General features: G+C 35.0%; 1 protein-coding gene across 4 annotated transcripts in view; it reads left to right on the forward strand.

Moving 5' to 3' along the window:
- foxo (forkhead box, sub-group O) overlaps positions 1-24,562 on the forward strand; it is a 261,110-nt gene extending 236,548 nt beyond the window's left edge. For all 4 annotated transcript variants that reach the window (XM_076370299.1, XM_076370300.1, XM_031975967.2 and 1 more), the window contains exons 3-8: positions 13,737-13,861; positions 14,919-15,113; positions 17,126-17,241; positions 18,773-19,002; positions 19,394-19,729; positions 21,272-24,562. In XM_076370299.1, coding sequence (XP_076226414.1) covers positions 13,737-13,861; positions 14,919-15,113; positions 17,126-17,241; positions 18,773-19,002; positions 19,394-19,729; positions 21,272-21,487 — 1,218 coding nt within the window. In that variant the 3' untranslated portion in view covers positions 21,488-24,562. The remainder of the gene's footprint in view (positions 1-13,736; positions 13,862-14,918; positions 15,114-17,125; positions 17,242-18,772; positions 19,003-19,393; positions 19,730-21,271) is intronic.
- Positions 24,563-24,857: the final 295 nt, after the last annotated feature.

Raw genomic sequence — 24,857 nt, forward strand, 5'->3', positions numbered from 1 at the left:
TATTTATTGATACTAATTTGAAAGAAACTGATCTAAGCAGTTTGTGGACACAAGTAAATATAATATTAACCTGAAGAAATATAATAACAAAATAAACTTAAATTATGCACCGTATAAAATTCGACAGCATAAGAAAACAACAGTACAGACAACGCGACGTCTACTTACGTATGAAGCTAATTGCTGAGATGTTAATAACAGTAATAATATACATTTATATATAGGAAGGGAATAAATTTCTCTTTTGATGTGGAAAAATATAATTAAATTTATACCATATTCAGATGACAAACATGACCTTTTAGCGTTTAAGAAATTCGAAAGAGCTGTCTGCAGTGACACAGACATTACCGCATATAGAGATCCAAATTAAGCGAGTATCCCGATAATCATATACTTGGGTCAAAATAGAATGGTCATCTGAATATTTGAATATTTAAGAATCAAATACTCGCGAATCGGAGCAGCAATAAGAGCAGTTCCTCCTGTATATTATTACTGAGTGAGTTCCACGATTCATATAATTCATTCGTAATTTTTATTGTGGAAAACTAAAACTTGACATTTCCTTGCGAATGATATTAACTGTAATTATTCTGTGCACACACACTGATACAATATAGTATGGCTGCTTAAAATATTAAAAAAGTACAACATTCTCGCGTAAATTCACATCCAACGACTTTACTCGTACTCTGAAATAAGAATTTATTTATAATTGATTCAAATATTCTTCTTATAATACAAAACATAAATTCTAATTTTATCGCATAAGCGAATCAATATATTATGTGTGAAATAAAAATAATGTATCAATTTTTAATATGTATTATAGTATAAACAACATTGTAACGTACACTTACAATATAAATAATATACAGGTTTTAATATTATTAGCAATATTTTTGAAAAATGTTTAAATAGACGATTGACCATTTATTAAAAACATTATTTTACAATGAAAATGTTTTATCTGTCTTTAATGATTTTCATAATATTCGATCTGACACGTTTTGACTGTCTATTTTGAGGGCTGTTTCAACCCCTTCAACATGGATAATTGTCAGAAAATATATGTGTCTATTATTTCTTCGGCACAGTGGCTAGGAGAAAAATTTCAATCAAATCGATGACTGTCACTCTTAAACGGTCCCTTGGATAGGCATTGGAAATCGACACGTGGCTTTACTGTGTTAACGGTTGCCAGTTTTGAGGGCATCAAGAATTCAGTGAATGACGATAACCTTCTACAGTGACATGATGGTCCGTTTCCATGCCTGTGTAGGCAGTGATGGTCATTACAAAAATAGCGTATGTTTATTGATAATTAGTCACTGGATCTTTATGTAAAGTCAAATTTTTAAACGCATAATTAGAAAACTAGAATTACGATGGAGAATAGTTTTACCTAAAAAATACCATTAAAAACATTGCAGTTTGAATATTTTATATATCGTTTCGTATTGTATGCAGTTTTTGCAGTTTTGCACATTTCCTGTAAATGCATAAAAATCCACAGTGCATTCATAACTTTATGAATATCGTAAACAAAAAGTGGCGTGCTTTTTAAGCAAAATTTCGTTAAAATAATTAGTGGCTGTAGATGTTTACGTAAATTCAAATGTTCACGGGCTAAGTAATGAAAGAAGGAATCATATTAAAATGCTTGTTATGTTAATAAAAATTTTAATAAAATTTTGTTCAAAATTTGTTGATTTATAGATTTTATGCAATAATACTTGTTAGTCATTACTATTAAAATTTGGTAAGGTTATTTCGAAGGTCTTCTTTTATGTCGGACGACCTTCCTAGATAGTTAAATATTCCATTCAAAATTTATCTGCTGTTTATAGCATAAGATATGTAGTAGTGTATGTAATACCTACATATTTAAAACAGGAAACATGTTTATTTTATGCAAGTTAAGGAGATTTCTTATTCTTTCAGTACTTTCATTATAATTTTATTCCTTATACATACGTAGCTGTGGTTGTAATTAGTGTCATCTTTGTAAAAAGATTCTTAGTATTGCAATTATTAAAAAACATTATGAAATTTTTACTCTTTTTGACTTCAACTAGCAGAAATGAAATAGACATTTTTATTGTATGAATTTAATTCTAATTCTAATGTTTAATGTATTTTATACAAGTAATCAGTTGTAATAAAGTTTAATATTTTTTAAATGTTTGAGAGTTGGTAAAGCACATTCATTTTACGTATGTGTATGCAAAAGGCGGATTTTTCATTTCCGGTATGCAACGTGATAAATAATTCATCATCCCTGCAAAAATTAGATGAGTGATTTCTAGAGCTTTGTTCTTTGTCGGTGGTTTTCCATGTATAAGTACAGTAATGTAGTACTGGTTTCTATCGTACAGCTATTACCTTCAACGGTTCATTTTATAGTTTCCCTTTCAAAAACGTAGGGGTATATCGGGGCGAACCAGATCGTCTTCTCTTTGGCAATAAAATAATAAAAAGTTTGATACATTACTAATATAAAATGAAAAAGAATTTTTAAATCCTTTTTTCTACAAGTAACAAACATGAAATAAAAACTATAATTTGCGATATTGCAACATATGAACAAATGTGGACTGGATTCTAATTTTTATTCAATTTGTCTTGGTCCACCCTGTTGTATACGCGTTTTCTATTCGAAAATCTTATAGGGAAACCCGTACGTCGCACGCCGACTTAACTTTGTGCGAACTGTTTGGAAAGTGGACTGTATCTAATTACTTCAGTGAAGAATACTTTAGTGTTTATTTTTGCTTAGTTCAATAATAATCGTCAGCGGCGAGAGTATACAACGACGTCTATGTTCCGTCTTGTGTCTTATTCAAAAAATTTCTTGTGTCTCATTCCAAATGTTTCTTGTGTCTCCTCTCTCGGTACCTTGCGTGGGTTTTTATAAACCTTTTTTGGTAGGGGAGTACAAACTTTGTCCGAGTGGGACTCAACCGGTGATCCTGGAGGGGGTTGCCGATTGCAGCCCCTGGGTGACCCACGCAAGGGTCTTGAACGTTCTTGACACTGACCATAGCGAGTAATAAAACCAAGGATCGCCTCGACTTCTGGCAAACAGATGTAAGTTAAAGTTACAGTAAATATAGAAACTGGCAAAACGTGCCGAAGCAAATACGACTAAATTATTGAAGTAATGATTCCTTGGGCTTTTATTTCTGCTATGGTAAAAAATATTCAGGGCTCCAATGTGCCTCGCAGAAGGTGTCTCAATAACCCTCCTAAAGAGGTTTAGCGACGCAACACACCCTATATTTTTCTATTATACGATGCTTCTTACAAATTTTCGAAATATTCGCGACAACTTCTCTCTTAAGCAACCACCTAAGAACAGACGTTTCGCATCAGACGCTAGAGGCAAACAAGGTAATTAGTGTGCGTGAATAATATAAGTAAGTATATGGTGCTTCATACGAATATAGAGACGTTCAACCGCCACTGACAACGGAACAGGTCTGATAAACACGGCTCAGCCGTTACTATCGTTTGAAATGACAATGACCACCAGCGATAAGAATTGTATTATAAAACAGAAAAACAATTAATCATTCTGGAATGTAATCTTTCAAGCATAAACACATCAATAAAGTTTTGACCTGATTAAGACCTACAGGAAGTGCAAAAATAGTTATAACAATAATTGACTGGCCACGAGTGAACTTGAAACTAAAATAATAACACATCTATCAATACATATCGATATTCAAGTAATTAACCTTTGAATAAAAATACTAAATCTTGTAACAGGTGAAGACAGTTACATCAACTAAGTACAATCAGATCAAATCAAGATACGAATAAGTAAACCAAGCTAAAAGAAACTTTAAAATGAAAAGAGTCATAAAATTCTTACACAGGGTAAAAATAATAAGCTATGTGGAAAAATGTGATATTATGTCATTCGTGTATAATTTAAAGTCAACTTAAATTAAACGCGAACAATGACAAAATTTTTTCATGTTAACAAAGAATGAAATTTTTTGACAACAGATGAATCGTAAAAATATGAATGAACCTACCCTAATAATTAAATTGTCAGAATTTCAGTATGAATAACATCTGAAAAAAGTGCTACAATGTTTAGAGAAACTATACAGCTAGCCAGAAACGCTGTAAAAGAAGAAAACAATTATAAAGGATATTTTTTCCTTCATTTAGAGATAAAACAATCAACGAAAACCGATACCAAAATGAAAAGAAAAAACTACAGAAAAATCAAGCCAACAGTTCTTATAAACTACGAAATAAATAATAACTATCACGAAACCTATACATTTGACCGCAGAAGCTATACACAAGTGACTTTCCAACAATGGATTACAAAATTACTGTAACAATTCATGAAAAATACGAATATCCTTGCAAAAATGGTATCAGAATAAAACTATCAGAAAAAAAATCAGAACAAATGTAACCTGAAGAAGTTACAGTCACTTTACAATCACTTACTAGTATTTACATTAGCTAACTGAAGGTAATTATGCGGAATTACGGTCACCTGTCTCACCGATTTTGATCAGCATGGAATATGTAGATGGGTGCATGATTCTGAACAATTTTTTCCTATGTAGAGTGAATATTGGATAATTACAACATTGAATTGCAGTTAAGATATAGTTGGATAAAATTTGTGGTACGAACGTTTATTGAATTTATGTATGTAAAACAAGATATATGCGACCTTATAAATTATAAAGTTTAAACAAAATCAAGATACTCTGATAACCATATCTTCTTAGACCTTGATATTAGTATCAAACTACAGCTCTATATGGAAACGATGCAAGTAAAATGGTAACAAAGCTTTAAGTAAAACATTTTATTTTATTTTTTCTCATTTTTTCATGAGGAATCATCTTGTGCCTGTTTGTACATATTATTTCGATGCGCACAGTATAGTGTACATGGAACGCAGATAAAAAGGAGATGTACTCATAAATATTGAAGTAAATTGTTATATGATACTTATGAAAGTGTGAAAAGCTCTACATTTACTGCGATCATGATATTTTTAATATGAAAATACTGCAATGGGTCTGGTTTTGCAACAGTATTTTATGTCGCGCACGTTTCTGCTAGAAGGTAATTAGATAACGGTTGGGAAAGCGACCGACCTAGACTTCGAACAGGAGACCATCCTACAGGTCTGTACGGACGTTTCGGTACACACTAATTCAATTCCATTGACGAGATCAATTTCGTAAAAAGCATGTTCCAGGCTATCAAAATGCGTAGTCATACTAGTTTGAATCTCAATAATTGCCATAAAAAAATCATTGCAATAACAGTTTACGGCTTTTCGTAATAAACACGAACATGCAGGGGGAGAGTGCAGACTTTAGAAGTGGATATTCAAATGATATATTGTATTTAAGAAAAGTTAACCCGCAGGAATATAGGAGTAAACAAAATTCAGAAGATAGCGTTAATAAATTATTTTAAAAATGGTGGTTTCGTAGAGAAAGAAATGTAAGGAAATTATGAAATAAATGCTAAGTCTTAAGTTAATAATTAATATTTAATATTTAATATTAATTTATAAAAATATATAAAAATCCGCTCGAGAAGTGCCAAGCACCGCGATCCCAGTTCCTTCGTTTCAACTCGAAAACTGAAAAAAAAATTCTAAATGGTACGATCTCATAATCTTTCTAATTCTAAGCAAATAATAAACAAAATAAAAATAAATATTTAAAAGTAAAATAAATACATAAACTTAATTTGACTTTATAAACCGATGGCTGGCACTTTTACACAGTGAATCTGAGAAGCGTGATCACGCTGCCTAATTCTTAAACGGTGAATTGTACAATACCTTCTCAAAATAGTCAAAAGTTTTACACGACACGGAGCTTTACGGAATTATCGAATAGTCAGTATTTTGAGAATTAATCTATTTGCATCATATAATAGAATAAAAATTATTCCATTATCCCCGAATATTTTTTCTGTTATATCTGAATTCTTCCAAGATAGAAATGAGTTTATAGAATGCGATATACATTTGCAATAATATATATAGTAAACGACAAGAATAATATAATATTGTAATATTGATTAACAGTAAATTAAAAATCTTGGTTAAGAGCGTCCATATACTTACGCTAACGATGCAAATGGGTTAACAAGGTAACATTTAAGTTATCAGGATCATTGAGGATCTTTTCTCACCAAATCCATGTAATCCGCATGTAAACAGATAATTTCGCTATCAGTGCACTCTACGGCTTAGATTGAAAAATTTAACGTAATCGCAAAGGCGAAAGAGTGCACGCGACGAGACTTAGAATGGTCTCAAGAGCATGATTTAAGAATGAATTCGACGATAACAAAACCATGTAAGCTGTGCTCGTTCAAATAAAAAATTCAACTGATCGTAGCGAATTTGGCTAACCGTCGAAGTTTGTTATTCAAATCAGTATTCTGTTTGATCGTTCTCGTTACGAATTCTTTTTGACGAATAGCGCTGGTCAGGTAAGATACAAACGCGCATCCATGCGCGCGTAATCAATAACAAAAGACAATCGACTTCAGCGTGCGTGCATGAAATTGTAAGAATTATTCGGCTCAATAGAACCTCTGTTGAATTTTTGTGCGTGTTCCGCGCAAATATAAGATAATCAAGTACCATTTCTGTTTTAATATAGATCCTGGTATTTACAAAAAATTCACAAAAACTTATACAAATGAACAAAATAAACAATAAGTTATTCTTCTTTTTCAAGAGAATTGACTTTGAAAATTCATCGAACGCTATTTCGCTATCTATTATTGTGGTGTAATGATCAAAAACCTGTTGGGTCCTTCGAACCATATTACTATGCGAGCCGTTTTTTTAAGTGATTTAATAAGTCCATTTTCTCATGCATTAATATATTTAAGGATTTACGTTTGAATCAACTTAATAATATTGGCAAACGTTAATCAATTCGGTTAACGTTTATAAAACCATGAACTTATTAAATTTTATTATGCAATAATAATTAATGAAATTGTTAAAAAGAAAATAAACGATTTTCGTTACAAATGTACTTATTCTACTTTCATAGAATACCGTATAGATATCGTACTATGTCATTAATTATCTGACTGTAAATATAAAAAGACGATATCTATATCTCACTAATACTTTCATTAACTCATTTTCCCCCAAAACGGACTTATATCCCTTTCAGAAAAAATAGCCCATACGTAAATATCCAGAAATAGCTCAACAAATAAGAACGTTCGTTGGCACTTTTCGCAAGTGTTGTTAACAGTGATACATCGGCACTAAAAGGGTTAAAGAATAGTTTCATGAAACATGTACCGATCGCAGAAGGTTAATGCAGCCGTTCAATTAATCCCGTGTTTGTCTTGACGGCGGTCATTCTGGATTACGCATCGGCGAGCATTTAAACGGACCGTCTTCGCACTTTCGTCAAAGGAACGACTTTCGAATTCCGTTATCGCGTCGCCCCCGCGGAAGATAGTGGACGTTCCGCGGCAGGACAGTCGGGACAAGTGTATGCTCCATAAATTGCGCGTTATACAGTCCATTCGAGAGCGAGATAACCACCCCCGAACCCCGATGGCTCCACATCGGAGCTCCCCATCTTCGTTCCGTTCCTTTCACCGGCGTACGAGCGGCTGTTTCTGCAGACTTTATACGGTTTTTGACGAAAGTGCTGGAGTTTATCGACGGTCACGAGAGCGCCGACTGCTCCCGCCAGAATCAACGAGCCACTTCGATGGAACCCGTTTCTCGATTGCCCCCTGTTTCTCCACCCCTATCCTACGCGCCCTCCCCTTCCCACCTCACCCCTTCCCCTGGAACCACCACCAACATCGGATCACTTTCCTGCTTCGAATAGTGTACCGATATGCAAGAAAAGCGCCTGCCGTGAAATTACGGTATTCCCGTAAACTGAGTGTTAGTCGCTTGCCGTCGCTCCGAGCAAAACGCGAATCGTGATTCTTTCAGGCCTGTCTTATGAATGTTTTATTATTATTTGTTTCTGGTACACGATGAACTCGTTAAAAACATACGGAGAAGGAGACAGCGAGAGATGTGTAACTGTAGAAACGATAAGGATTCTCATCCCTTTACAATACAGTACTGTGTTAGACTCGTAAGAAAGACTTTAACCGGTGAACTGCGTACGACGAGTGTACATGTTATCTTAAAATCAAAATAATACTAATCCTTTTAATGATAAATTATATTAATTTATTTTTTCAGATAAACATGTATTTCTTCTTCGTTCTGCTTTAGCCTCTCGTTAGAATATATTATGATAACACAGTTAATGTGGAATTTAATTTCAAACGTTATTTATATAATTTTTACAGATTTAAAACATAATAAATAAACTAAACGTAGCATTCTAAATAAATTACATGTACGTGTGATATTTTGATAGAGCCATATCGATAATAGGATATATCATACGACAAATATATATTAACCATTTCTCGAAAACTACCAACGATATAACAGCGTCACACATTATGAAGCGTCATCGCAGACGTGTTAAATAATCAATAATAATATTGAATAAAGTAACTGTTCCTATATATCCTTTTGGCCCATGCCAAAAGTCTGAAATTCGTTCAGTGAACGTATATCAGTACATTTATATAGTATTTCTACTGATCCTCGCTGGACGGGGATCTTCGGAGTTGATTTAAAAATCAGAACGACGGCGCCAAAAATGTCCTCATCTTCTAGGCGTACGGTCGATAAGGGCGGAGAAATGATAGAGCTGTAAAATTCTACCGTACAGTCAGCGACTGAACGACTCGAATAGCTGGAATCGCCGTCGTGAACCCTATGAGGTCTATCACCACGCAAAAGGTAAAAGGAATCGGCGATGCGAATCGATCGTAAAATCGTGTCCTCGTCGGTACTCGCGACAACGCCTCGTCAATAAATACTTCAGCTTTTCGACGGCGACCGGCGGCTCGACGTATTCTGTGAAACGATCGGTCAAGTTTTCGGCTAAAGTATGCAGTGAAAGTAACGAGTGCCAAAACGAATTTATTCTTTCGCATCCGCGTAAATTCGAAATATTGGCTTCATAATGCAGTAGAATCCCAATTATCCGATTAATTGGCCGATTCACGGTCCGAGTAAATGAAAATTTGAGGAGAGTTTTCATTTTATGTGAGATATAATCAAAGCATTCGAATTATTGTCTCGAAAAGTATGGAACATACGGAAAAGTCCTTCAACTGAAGGTATGGACTGCGAAGAAGGACCTGGTCATACTGGTGTGATCAGATTTATTTGATTTTGTGATGATTTTCAGAATTGTAAAGGTTGGGCTGAAATTTTTTATTGAGAATTCATATTTTTCGTCACATATTCTTGTAGATGTTATGGAAATGTTCAGAAATCGCAATCTACTTGTATGTATGTTTCACACAAGCCATTCTCGAGACATGAAATGTGAAAAATGATCTTGAGATCGAAGTACTGCCGGCATTAGCTATGTTCTGTACGCTTTGCCGGTTACTCAGTCAGATATTATACATCAACTTTGACAGTTTGTAGAACAGTTTGTGAAAATAGCTTTTGCTGGAAACACAGGTACTGAGGTAGTAGTGTTTCATACACGTTTCGTTTCAAATTGCAATAAATAGGATTTTATTTACAAATTAAAATGTGATATTCACAGTTCACGGTTACAAGTTTCAATAAATATCACAATCATAATCATCATTAAACATGAGAACAGAAGTAAAAAATATGCAATAAATAATATTTTCTCATTTGAACCTTTATTAAAAAAAATTCCGTTTTAAGATGTGCTGAAGGAATCTGTATTGTTGACTAAAATAACTATAATAATATTTAGTAATTAGTAGTAACTGCCAATAGTATTCTTTCAAATTTTGTGAAGGCTTGGAATTAAAATATTTGATTCTACGTTATTTATTTAATTTCATGCGTAAAATACTTTCTTGATAATTATACTGTTAGTTAAAAATATACAAATATAATAAATAAATATGGACACCTAATTTATCGAACGACTAGCACTTGACCAAAAAATTTCTATTTTATGTATTCCATCTATCTTTTCGCGTAGAACTACATTTTCACCACTTGATACTGACTATCTCTATTAGAACATGTAATTTATGTTTTAGTATATAATTTATAGACATTTTTTGTTTTGTAGCTTTCCACAATATGAAAATATGATATATGTATACTTATACTAGTATTAATTATGGTAAAAAAAAGGATTTGACGATGTCTTGAAAGAATCTTCTCCAGTTAGATGCGTTCTATCTCTGTATATTTTTTGCTAACTCAACTGTAAATGAATTTAATATGGCTCTTGATAAAATAAGTTAGTTTGCCTCGATCATTTTAAACTTAAACGTTAATTGTCAGTTTTATGATATGTTCTACTGTATTATTTACTGACAATTATTTAATTCTGTACAATGATCAGTTATTTCTGTACAATCTAAATGAGTAACAATTCAAACTCCACAATTGTATAAGTCAATAATAAATCTTGTAAATGACTAAAATAGAAGTCTGTATAATTCGTATTATAATCTCTCTACACATAGTTTTGCACTTTGTATAGAAAACTTCGATAGAACAATTACAGAATCTACTGATAATTCCAACCTTACGGATTGTATCATACATTTAAAACTGGAAGTATCTTCTGTTTCATGATGTATAAAAGATAGGTACAAGAAAAGGACAAAAATATAAAAAGCAGGAATTCATCATGCATGAACACTTTCTTCCTCTTTTCCATTCTTATGAAAATAGAAAAACGGAGAGTGTATCCTGTATTAAACGAATACACGAATGAGCAAATTTTGCGCTGCAGAAAGAAAAGCTGGTACCGTTTCTTTCCCATCTGCCATAGAAATTCGAAAAAGTAATTTTTATTTGTCGCGGTATCGTGCCCTCTTTGCTTAAAAGCTACCCCCGTTAGGTTTCTCTCTCTCTCTCTCTCTCTCTCTCTCTCTCTCTCTCTGTCTCTCTCTTTTTCTCTGCATAGAAGACGAAGACGAAGACGAAGACGAAGACGAAGGGAAATTGTTATCGCTTCGCGACGCTACTTTCATATTAGGGTAGAAGCTTTTCCGAAAATTTTTGGGAGGAAATACCGGAGCACCGTAGCCGATTCAATTTGCCTAATGAACAAGCCAGGAGGAACATGTCCCTGTCTACGAGGGACAGTATTATAAAACCTATCTCTCGTGACTCAGTCCTTGGATCGATTTTGTACACGGTACGAAACGAGCCTGACAATGCAATCGCCCGTGTAGATTTCAGTTGGTCGTGTTACTCGCGAATGTAAGACAGTAAAAGAAGCTGGGATCGAAATATCGATAGCGTCGAGACAGTCGGTGAAGAGAGGAGATGTACTTGGGAAGAGGAGTCGTAAATTTCGGTGAAATTGAAATTATATTGTTGCAGGAGAACGAAACGGATAGGTTCCACTGAAAAATTGAACGAAATATATACGTGTATGTTTCGTTCAGAAAATAATTATCAGAAAGAGATTTTATCGACGAGTTACGGTTCAACGGTATTGGGACGAGAAGTTATTCTATCTGGAGACATTATTCGAGTCTGAAACAGTGATTTTAATGGAACACCTTCGTGGAGCGTGGAAAGAGTTATTTCGGTTAAGCACAAAAAGTATATTCTTCTTTAATTTAACGAGTTTAACTACGCAAGAAGTGTTTGAACTAACAATTTGTTTGAAAAATATTTTAATCCCTTCGGTACGAGCGTCAGCAGTCGAAGGCCATTAAGTGCATCCGTATGGCTGAGCACCGACTTTATTGGACTATCATCGCACGACCGTCGACTTTAGTGCACTGTATACGTTTATTTATTTAGTCGTTCTGAATATTTCTTGTTTTATGCGTTCTAAATTTTATATGACTTTATAACACCTTTTTTAGAAGACACGTGTTACATCTTCCGTGCTACATTCCTCTTGGTCGCCAGTTAGAAGTTAAAGATTGAAAGGTATTAAATTTTTATATGATTTTCCTACGAACCATAATTATACTTTTTCACGATGTAGATATTATAAGCTAATTGTCTTGTAATAGAAGATAATTGGACTCGTTATATAAAATTAATCGTGTCAAATATTTGCTGACATTATACTGCACGAGTGTGTTCGATTATTTCTTCGGAAGGATTTTTCGAGCTAAATTAATACGAAGATCAAGAGTGACAAAATGGTGCTTCGGTTTCCAAATTATTAACATTTAAGATTCAGCTACAGCGGCTCCCAAATGGCGATAGGAACGTGAAGAATGACGCACAGCGTGAAAGCTGAATATCCGTTTCGAATTTATTATATGATGCTCCATTTACAATTTTTTAAAAACAGATAAATTGTTATAAAGGTCCAGAGACTTGGTCACTCACCTAAACAAACACGTTTGGTTGTTTCGAGGGTGTCACACACTGTGATTTTCTCGAACAAAAGCATCGATCATTGAATATTGCGCGTGGGGCAGACCGAAGTGAATCGGGTCACAAGATTGCATCACGCAAATAAGAATCCAGTTCGCATTTGTTATGTCGAAAATGCTACTTCTCACTTTTCGTTTCTTATCTGCAAAAGAAAGGTTTAAAAAATTTTTTTCACTTCTTATTATTAATGTTGTTTAGAATTTTTATTTCTATACTGTCAAAGAGAAAGTGATTTAGTTTACCTGCATCTACCCTATATTGTTTTTAGTATGCAGTGCAATTGACACAATTGACACACAGGCTTCACTAAACACAGCAACTGACACTACATATAATAATACTGGAATTAAGAGAACACAAACTGTTTGTTACTGATCATGAGATTTTTAATTGTTAATCATTTTAACATGAAATAATATGATCATAGGTAACGGAATATAGTAAATACTATTAATGTCCTTCAAAAAAGGTGTGCTACATTAAAAATTCTGTTAAAATACTTGTTATCGTGTAAGCCTTTTTTCATATTTTAAAATTATCATCTATTACTACTGAATAAGAAAGTTAAATACGTTATTACCGGGATTGTTTATGATCATTATTTCCATCAGTAATTAACACGTTAAATATTTATTATTTGAAAATATTTCTATATTATAAACGATGTTACTTACAATACTTGACAAAAATTACTGCCACCATAGTTTTTAATATTTTTCGCGGTAATCATGACGCTGAAAGTCCACAAAAGGTAATTTAATAATAATTTCTTCATCATAGTGTTAAGACCAAAAGTTAAGCAAAGAAATTAAGTCTGAGTTATACAAAATTGATATGCGGAAACAACCAGAGAAGAATCAGATTGCTGGTTCATTGCTGATCTTCTCAAAGCTGGCATCACTGGTGGCCCTAATTTTTTTTATCAAGGACTGCAATGTGGTGACATGCAGCAAAATAAACGTGCAACAATAATAACGCGATTCAATTAAATAACTTCATATTATATTTTTTTATTTTTTGTATTTTGCTCTGCAAAATTGTGCGACATAAAGTGTATTGAAAATTGAGTTGAAAATCTCTCTACTCCAAAGGACGATGAAGGCCTAACTAAGAATTGCTCTGAATTCAAAAATTCATTTTTAACAAATTAAAATGTGAAAAGTAATCGTAATAAAAATAGTTTCCTCTTTAGCAAAATGAGAAATATTTGGAATACAGTCTAACCAATACATTCTTTTTCTGTTTGCAGAACTCTATACGACATAATCTGTCGTTGCATAGCAGATTCATGCGGGTTCAGAACGAGGGTACTGGTAAGAGTTCTTGGTGGATGATCAATCGCGATGCTAAGCCCGGCAAGTCTTCTCGTCGAAGGTAAAATATCCGACGTTTCATTTTTTTTCCTAAGTACAGTTCGTCTCTCACGTTTTTAGCCGTGACCGACAAGCTAAAAGTGCACCGGGGCAAGAAGAGACGTCCACTTACGGCGCTCGGCCCGGTAATTATGGCAACAATCACACCTCAGTTTTGACACGTCCTTGTTATTGGCCGAGTTGTGCAACAATTCCCCTTGTCCCTGTGCACTTTTAACCCGTTGCTATACCATTTAACCGGGAAAAATCCGGGCCATAATTATGGCGATCGATATCTCACTCGAGTTGTCACCTCAAGTCAGACTCGTGATACTTATGTTTGGTCCAAAATTTGTATCACGAGTCAAACTCGTTAAAGTATGGCAAGGGGTTAAACCTAAGGCCGGTGGAGCTAACGTGAGAGGCGTATAGTAGTTTGTCGGACCTTGCTCAAGACGTGAGACCTGCACTGTACCAACAGTAATGCTCACTTAAATTCCACAAATTTGGATCCTAGCAGTGGAATTTAACCGAGCAGAAAAGCAGGAGGAAGCTATTTGCTTTCAGAAACTGACTTCAGCACAGCCTGATAAAGGCGATATAATCAGCGGAAGCGGGATAAACACAGGTCGCCGAAAATCGAGGGTTGAGTCGCGAGACTTCAAAGCGACGTCGCACGCGTCAAATATAAACATGCAATGAAGAAAGTTTCAATTGCAGTCATTTTAACCTTACCTTCACAAATGTAGTATCAATGAATTTCAAGGTTCATTTCCCCCAAATAGATAAAACTAAATGAGAAAAAGTAAGGTTAAAATTATTACAATTGAAATATTCTTCATTGTATGTTTATATTTGATTCGACGGTCTGCGTCTATACTATTTCTGCTCATTGTGTTAATTTTCTGTCCCTGTATACTGGGATTACGTTACACTGAGCTCGAGACAGTGTGAAGTGAGGAAAGAGTAGGGATGGTTCAGTGGAATTTAGCCGAGCAGATTTTGTGGAATTTAAGCGAGCATCACTGTATCTGCTGGTTGCGTGTAAAGTGTCCCACGCGTTTCGTCGTGTTTCACAGGGCTATCACAATGGAAACTAGTAAACTGGAGAAACGACGCGGCCGCGTGAGGAAGAAGATCGAGGTACTAAGAAACGGCGGTTTGCAGGCCGACGCGACGCCCAGTCCTAGTAATAGCGTGAACGAGGGACTCGATCTCTTCCCCGACAGCCCTCTTCAACCTGGAAGCGGTTTTCAACTCTCCCCTGATTTCCGGTAGTTCTACAACCTTATACGTTACCAACATAATTGTGATAAACACAATTAACGTTCTAAGCTGAGACTGTATAGTTTGCGAAGTGGAGTATCTCATAATGACTGACTTTACAATGAAGGAACACTATAACGAATAATTTGCCTCATAAAATCATAATGTTTATAACCAACTCAGAGCAATGCAACAATTGATAATTCCTTTAACTTTTATTCTACGTTCTTCTTCTACTTTTATTCTCGTTTCGTATGATATTACTCTTTCATAGCAAAGACAAATGGTGTTAGAATTAATTATTTATTAGTTGGTATCGTAGTTCTCAAGCTACTCTATCATATAATTAGTTATGATACATAAATGATAGAGTAGCTTGAGAACTACGATACCAACTAATCAATAATTAATTACTAATTACTTATGATACATAGACATCAGTTTTCTTACAGTCTTCAAGCAATTTGGAAACTTCGGTCATCGATGACCACCGTGGCGATCAACGTGTTAAATATATGTAGATATGTACATTACACTGTGGAACAAATTTTAACCTATTTTGCTTTTTACAATAACCACTATGTGATTCTTATAGAGTTCCTTACCCTAAATACGAATCCGAAAACCAAATTGCTGGGTCACGTCGAGTTTTCGAAAAAACTGGGTTTTTGTAGAAACGGTCGAATTTTTCAAAAAACCAAATGTTACATAAAAACTAAAAACGGTAAGCAGTTAAAATTTGCCGCAAAAAATAAAGGAGACTTCCCCGAACACGTGGCTATAAAAATGTTGAATTTTGCTTATCATTAAATGTTTGTAAATGATGATCAAAGTTTAAAAAAGGTTATACTTTGTATGCACTTCTATTACATTTCTATGAAAATTGGGTTGGTTAGCACGAGTTTGCTATGCGCTATTGGATTCTGCAGACATTTCTGAAGAGGAACCCCCCGAGGGAAACGTGAGATCGGTTTTTCTTTGGGACAGGGTAAGAAAATGTCCGCGAAGAGCGCGTGCACGGAACTTTCGCGTCACACGGCCATCGCTTGCTGGCCACAACTATGCAAGGGCCGTGACTACGCGCTGTATAGACCTGGATCCCGGTCACTTCTTATATGTATATATAATGTTTAATTGTTTTATAAATTTTCATAATAGTTGTGACAAAGCTTTTCACGATCGTTCCGTTTTAAATAATTTGATGTTTTTATAGCTACATGTTCGGGCAAGTCTCCCTTATTTTCTGCGACAAATTTTAACTGCCTATCGTATTTGGTTTTCACGTAACACTTGGTTTTCTGAAAAATTCGATCGTTTTTACAAAAACCCAGTTTTTTCGAAAACTCGACGTGACCCAGCAATTTGGTTTTCGGATTCGTATTTAGGGTAAGGAACTCTATAAGAATCACCTAGTAGTTATTGTAAAAAGCAAAATAGGTTCAAATTTCTCCCACAATGTTATATATCATTTATATTAGGACAGATTAATTCGTTATAGGGTGCTTTGATATAGCATGTACAGGTTGATTCATAAATATATCTCAATATTTCAAACAATAAATTGACACAGTAATATAGGTAAGAAAGCATCGTATGAATAAATGTCCTGTATATTTAATACGTTTTGGCCTTATTTAATGTTCGCAAACAATATCTATCGATATGAACTAGACAAAATTTTGACTTATACATTATTCTCACACATTTTGTATTTACTTACACGTTTGGACTTGTTCAGGACATATGTTCATATTTGTTGCTTCTGCGTAAATTTACGTCACGTAAATTTAATTTTTGAGGTCTTAACATATATTTATTTAAATAACTTACAGTGCAATATTTGTAAATTCTTCAATATCTTCCACATTCTGTTCAAAGTTCAACAAAATAAAAAACAAGTATTAATTAAATCCAGAAATGAATGTGCGACAAAATCGATGAATTTTGTATATTTATACTTATATTTTAGTTATTTTTTATATTCATGTTTGAATTATATTTAAATGACCTTTCATTTAAGTCCTCGAGCTTCAAGCAACGCCTCATCTTGCGGTCGGTTAAGTCCAATCCCTGCAATCCCTGGAAAACAAGAATGGACACCAGCATACACTTCTTCTTATAGCCCAGAACAATTAGGTACGCATTAATATTAATTATTTTATTCTTCGCATAGATATAGGTTCATTATTTTGATCATCATTTATTCCTTTATACTATACTACAACAGTAACATTGTATGTGATTTAACCCCTTGGACTATGATTTCTTTCTCAACTCCAACCAATACGACCACTTTGTCATTAATAATTTATTGGAAAAAGAGAAAAATTCTAAGCATATGTTATGCCTATATTTCGTTTTAAGTATAATAGTTGATTACAGAGGAATAATATTTATTTTGAGTTCGAATGAACTGAGTAATGTATATATTTGTTGAATCATGTTGAAAATCTTCATCGCGAGTCTCACTCATTGTTGTAGGACAAGGGGTTAAAAAGTTTGAACACAAAACAAAATTTAACGTTGCCTTACAAACTATAGATAACAAAAAATTGAATGTAGAATAATTCATAAACTGTGTATATAAAACTGTTTCATGTATTTAAATAAGTTACGCAAAACTTACAAATTTTTTAATAAAATTGAATAAAACTGGTGCAAAAGGTAAATAAATAAAAATTACGTAACAGTTATTCCATTTAATTGTTATGTGGGAAGTTTATGATTACATTTGACAAAAGAACATATGTAAATAAGAATTGCTGATTTCAATAGAACTCCTATGATATAATTCTCATAAAAATACTTGACACGTTGTTTTTCATCATTTAAAATTATTTTGTTTAATATCTATTAAATTAAAATATTAGTTTTAAATTTTAGTAGCTAGAAAAGAGTATGTGCCATATGTATTTATGATAAATACAATATAGGTAAATGATCTTATAAAAATTGATGTTCTTATAATGCATTATTAAATGTATACATACTTACATCGGATAGATTATGTAAATACCTTGCGTGTTTATGGATGTGTAAAAAGAATATAGTGAACTGTTTCATTTATAATTTATAATAACATAATTACCTAAGGTGGAGAAAATTAGTAAAATTGATTCAATAAATACTTTTAAATACAGTAAACATTTATGTAATCCAATATTTATAACTGTACAATGTACAATGTACAATGTACAATGTACATGAACGAAACACCTCAATTTTGCTATTCGGTTTACAAAAACGAGAGGTAACGCAAAATTTCTATTTTGTTTGAAAATATTCATTGAAATTAAAAATGAAATATAGGTACTTATTATGATTTCTTTCATTCTTGCGAGACTTTTATTGATTTATATTCAAACTGCAAGGGATACATAATCATATAATAATTACGAGATAGAATAACCGACATGCAATTGTTATTAACATTATTGAATTTAATATTATGAAACTGTTCATTCATATCCGAGTAAAGTATTCGAGCAGTGAAAAGTGGAATATTATTTGCCGAATTCTTATGCACTATGACTGTATAAAATCAACAAGAACGTTCCAGATAGCCCAAAGAATAACGCAAAGCAAGAAATTTTTATATCCAAAAGGGTCGCGAAGAAAATGAACATTTATTTGATTTTTTTCTTTTCCCTGACGAATGCGAACGCAGCCGGTAGCTTCGCGGAGACGATGAAACTGGAATCCTATCAAATGTATCAGACGTCGCCACCGAGCCATCAACAGCAGACCGGTCCGCCGCCATCTTATTACGAGACCCAGTATCAGAGGAGCAACAGCATTTCCTCGGGATCCTCTTCGTTCGCTCTGCAATCGACACCTCAGCCCGCGAGTCAGCAGAGATGCCCGATCCACGGTCTGCAGCCGTGCGCTTGTCAAATGGTGAGTGAGAAAATTACCGATGTAACTACCAATATAATACACGAGTATTTAGAGGACATATGTCTTAAAAAAAATAAAATCGTATTCTGCTCATGGACACACCTAACATCTTTACAAACAAGATGCTTTATACAAGAATTTCTTTTCAATTTGTATCCAATGGAACAATTATGTTCATGCTTAACACTCTGTAACTTCTAAGTTATTAACAACTTAAACAGTCCTCTAAAATAATTCAAGTTTGCAGCTTAGATACGTAACAACTTGAAACTTCTGCGTTGTTCAACTAATTCTCTGAAATGGTGAACATTTTTAAGAGCTTGTTATGCTTCGTTGATTTTTTTGTCTGCTTGAATTTATACTCTTTTTCTGCTTGAAAACAAAATGTCAGAATCTAAGTCCAGTGGCTGGTATGTCGCCGTCCTATCAGCAAAGCGAGCCAAGTCCCACAGCTCTGGGCAGTAGTCAACAGCAGACTCTACAGTTCATGATGCAAACGCAACAGTGCCAGCAACAACAGCAACAGCAACAACAGCAGCAGCAACAACAACAACCGCAAACTGGACCGACGGGAGCAAGCCCACCTCAAACACCAACAACTTGCGGACCCACACCGAGCACAATGATAGGACAGTATTTGGGTGCGCTGAATAATTCTACGATCCTTGACGATTTGAATATCAACATCGAGTCGTTGCATGGCGGATTTGACTGCAACGTTGAAGAAGTAAGTTTTCACTTTTTCTGTGGATCGGACCGTGCAAATTTGGTCACTCAAAATACTATCTGGAATTTATAATAACATACTTTGAATAAATAGCCACGAATAAGAAAAAAGTAACTAAAAATAACTATCTTTCGTGATTAAAATGAAAGAAAATGAAGTTAGAATATTTAACAGTTGTAAAAATGAACATTTATTTGTGAAAGCAGTTTCAGTACAAATTGGAAATAGCTAACTTCGACGCGTCTATATATAATATTTGTAACATCTGAAAAGCAAGAAAATGATCGTATTACCCTGTAACCTTGTTCCGTCCTATACGGAACACCGTAAGTAGAGATTCTCGAAGTTTCGTTTATGACATGGACGGGATAGACAGTTAAGTTTCGCATTTATTCTTATTTAATACTTTTGAGTTTTATTTACTACAATCGACATGTATACCATCGCGACAGCAAACATTTATTTTAGTCAACTTAGATAGCATACAATAGTCATAGAATTTTGTTTCTTTCGTCTTAATAACCGACCAGGTCATAAACTCGGGATTTCCTAAGGGTCGGCCAAACATGTGTATACCGGTCCTTACAGATAGGTTTCAACCCGTAGGAAATCTCCGCAAGCCAACGAACCTTCGAGAAACCCCCCCCCCCCCCCCCCCACACACACATTTCCCCTACCCCGCTAGGAAAGGGGGTGGCTAAAGAGCGTTAGTTAGAAAATAGCAAGGATACGCCTCTAGCACCTCTCATACAATCCAACACGAGGTGTCGACGTCGAAGACGGGAAGACACTTCGACACTCCTTATTAAACACTAGTACAGTAAACTTCCCACAATCCAGTGGGCCGGTCAGCTTTCACCGCTTAGTGTGATAGTGACCCGAAGATACAGTCCACTCAACACATACATCACAGAACTTCGTCCAACGAAGTTCATCCGCGTCGTTTAATCGTCGCAAAGGTAATTGTCGACGCAGCGACGCACATACAAACCTGTTGAATGGAAACTACACACGCTGTGCGTTGATGGAACTGTTTATTTCACGGTATTAATTAATTACTGTGCGATTGTATTTACGAATAATACATTACCGTTGAAAGAGCATGTAAGAAGAGGCATTCGATAAACCAGACTCACATTCCTTCCAAGTGCCAACTCTCCATCAACGCCCCATTTTTATTTTATTTTTGACAAAAAGGAGAACAACCAATTTTTTAGACGCCTCGATGTTTTCGAATCCACAAAACAACATCATACACTTCTACCGAGCATAACTAAAGTCTGTTTCTCGCGCATTTTTGGGAAAAAATTAATAAATCCGTCACAGTCGAACCTTCAACGTTTTTACGACCGATCATAACTACCTATTGATTATTAATTAAATATTCCGCGAACGAAGCATCATAATTTCTCTCATCAATATTTCTTAGCTCCTCCCAGCGTCTCTCCCTAGCCTGCCCTATTCCACCTGTCCATAATTCCTGACATCATCTTCGAGAGTGCGAATTAAGTCATTAACGCGAGCATCAAATCTATATTCCAGGTTATCAAGCATGAGCTGTCGATGGATGGGACGTTGGACTTCAATTTCCAGCAGGGTGCGATGGGCACAAACGCGATTCAGGTGGGCGACCGAAGCGTCGGACAAAACGGTCCAGTGTCGCAGAGCACCGTAGTAGGAGCAACGACTGGCAACGCTGGCGTTTATGTGACCAGCAGCGCCGCGACTCCCGCCGCGCCGCCCTCATGGGTCCACTAGCAGTGGTACCCGTCGTTCTCGACGTCCCCGTCATCTTTGTCGCTGGACGGTCAGGAGAAACGTCTGCGGACCGTTCGGGGCACAGCTCATCGGTGAGTCCAGCATTATTTGTTAGAAGAAATTCGCCCAGTCGCCAACGAACGACAGAGTTCTAACCGATCTCATGGCGGTGGTCCGTTTCGTCGAAAAAGGAGAGTCCTCACGCTGGGGAACGAGTGATCGACCCGTAGGGGTCGAACCTCGTCAAGCTGGCTCACAAAGAAAGGCTGCAAATTCGATCATTCTGATTGCAATGCAACTTCGTAGGACTGCAGAACACGATTAACCACATGGGAAACGTTTCTTTCCTTTGGCACAAGTTTTCTGAAGGGCTAGAATGAACTTTTGGCCTCCGTTTTGTATTTGCGTATTAACTATGTTTATGCTCTTCGCGTGACGCGCTACAAAAATTTCATAGAAATTGAAGAAAGCTGAATTAATGTAGGTAGTTTTACGGAGCAGGATTAGGAAAGGAATGGTGGATGATTTTGGGACTGGCCCCTTATACCGGTAAACCGCTATTAATCTATGACGAAGGTCAATACTTCCTTGATTTTACGACAAACATTTTTCGAAGGCGGTTATTGGTACAATTTAATTGGTTGGGTATTTCATTTTTGATTGTCAACCACGAGTTATAATCACATATTTGCATCATCCACCAACCTTCTCCCTTAATCTCCTTTTCAATATCTTCCATAGACTTCAAGTTCCACGCGAAAGCTTTAAAAATTATTTTCACCCTCTGACAGTGAATTTCTGCTAACTGTAGAAATTGTTTCTGTTCAGTGCAATGTGTTCTGTTATCCTAGAAAGTTTGATTAGAATTAGAATTTTCGAGCTTGATACTTTTGGTTGTTAGAAACCACGTGTTGCCCGTTCACGTATTTGTTTCTATATACATATTTCTACTCAGTTCGCTCTTTAAATATGTAACACCTGTTTTATCTCAACATTGTCGTACGACCTCCTCAACAGGAATGCAAACGCATCCACAATCGGTAGTTATTGTAATTGTGTATATTATCCGTATGTACAAAGTCTTCTATTAAATAAAGCCATTTATTATTAAAGAAGAAAAGCAAAAGGATATATTCGTTCGCGTGTTCCCGCACGCCACCGAATCGTTGTCTTTGTATTCGTGCAGGGTGTTTCAGAATTTTCGGTGCGATTAAAAAGCCAGACATTTTTATTAATTATAACTACTGCGGAGTCTTATGTGCTTGTGAGATTCGTGAATGCTCTACACGGTAATTGCATTCTTTCCGTTGTACAGAGACGTAAATAAAAAATATTAACGAATACTTTATTTGATTTAACAGAAGCCAAAAGTTAATTTACCTGTAAAAATCAATTCACATAAGGCTCCGCAGCCTAACAACATACAGTAAAAATAATTTCAACCATTCTGCAAGTAATGATGAAACTTGACTAAGTATATGTTAAATTTCGAATTACGTTTGTACGAAATTAAGAAATATTTTTCTACGGTCATGAAAATAAGACAGAAGATATACTAATTGTTGAAAAATACTTACTTCTTTCCCGCAACGATCAAGTTTTCCGAGAAAATTACTTGAAATTACTTGTATCTAGCGAGAAATGACTTGAATGTTCTTGAAAATAATATCGATTCATTATCATTTTATATTTCTCCATGTACCATTCTCACTATTAATGGCATGTATAAAGCGCACGAACTCCAAAACTTCTCGAGCGTAACGATTATTTGGTTCGCTGTTGTTTAAAAAAAACCCTATAACTGACATTGTATCGTTCATTACGAAACACCCTGCATATCGGAATATGGTAAGCGTACGATAATGATTTCCTCCTAACCGTACCTGCTCAATGCAATCTTCCGTTCTCTGCGCGTATACAAGGCGTTCACGCAATCATTAGCTAGCGTTTCCAACGTAACCAGTACACATGAAGTGAAACAGGAAAATGTTCTTTTTATAACCGACACGATAGCGTATGTCAAATGATCACGAGTGCCATATTAAATGAAAATATTATGTTATTTGAAGTAAAAAGCGAAGAAGATCTTCAATTTTCAACTAACTGTCAAAATGATATCATTATTGGACATTATCAGAATCGCGATTTGCCTAGCACAACAGGCAAGATCATGATTATCAACATAAGGTAATTCTTTGAACTTGCTGGGAATACTTTCCTTTCACCCACCTGTTCTTTCTAATTGCCCCACCAGGTTTTCTTAGTCCCTTTCACCGTTGCTTCCAACTGTTTTTCTTAGCTCCGCTGACCACTTTTTCGTAGCTTTTCCCGCAAACACTGAGTTCTCCTTCGAACGTTTTCTCTGAAAAAATGAAAAGTCCCTTTTATCTTTTAAATAATATAAGAATAATAAATCGATATGTCTCGCATCGTGTTGATTATAACAAACAGTAAAATCTTTTTCTGCTTCATTTTTCTAGTACACGTATGAGCTACGAGAGAAACGCTCGCCGATAACTGCGCGAGCGCTTTACACGATTGTTCATTCGGAAATTTTCCGATCGCATAATCGGTTCTCCGACAAAACAGGTGAATTAATAATAGGCAGTGAAAACTTCGTACACTTTTCATCAATGAGAAATTCTTCGAATATAGGTAGACATTTCTATATTCTACGATGTGTAATTAAATAGTTAATATAATAGGTACTAAGTTTATTGTAGACTATTATTAAAAAGTAATGGTGGTTAGTCCGAGAGAAATAACGCAGAGATATGGTGAAACCTCCATTATCCAAACGTCTCACTCTACAGAATCTTGGAATTGTACATTCGTGTAAAAGTGTATATTTCTTTCGTTGGTATGTTGCTTCGCTACCAATCGTATCCAAGATCCGTAAAGGTATCTGTAGGAATACAACGTTTCACGGAATAACGCGAAAGATTAATTCCATAACCCTAATCTGGGGTGAGAAGCGTGCACCAATCCGTGAAACGTTGCGTTCGAGACAGATAAGTGAAATAAATAATTAAAGTGCAGTGTTTTCTTAGTATAAGTTCAATCAAGTTCGGATCTCCACAGCATAAACCGTTCTCCAGCGGTGGCCATTTTGTTTCTCAGCGATTTCAACTGTAGCTTGGCTGAAAAAGCATTGCACTTTTTAGAATTAAGATTCAGTTTCGTGCGAACCTTATCTCTAAGGACATTTCTCGATAAAAATGATGATGATAATGCTGATAACGGTAATGATAATGATAATGATAATGCTGATAACGGTAATGATAATGATAATGATAATGATAATGATAATGATAGTGATAATGATAATGATAATGATAACGATAACGATAACGATAACGATAACGATAAC

The sequence above is a fragment of the Nomia melanderi genome, chromosome 8, assembly GCF_051020985.1.
Source record: "Nomia melanderi isolate GNS246 chromosome 8, iyNomMela1, whole genome shotgun sequence".
In the NCBI taxonomy this organism is placed as follows: domain Eukaryota; kingdom Metazoa; phylum Arthropoda; class Insecta; order Hymenoptera; family Halictidae; genus Nomia; species Nomia melanderi.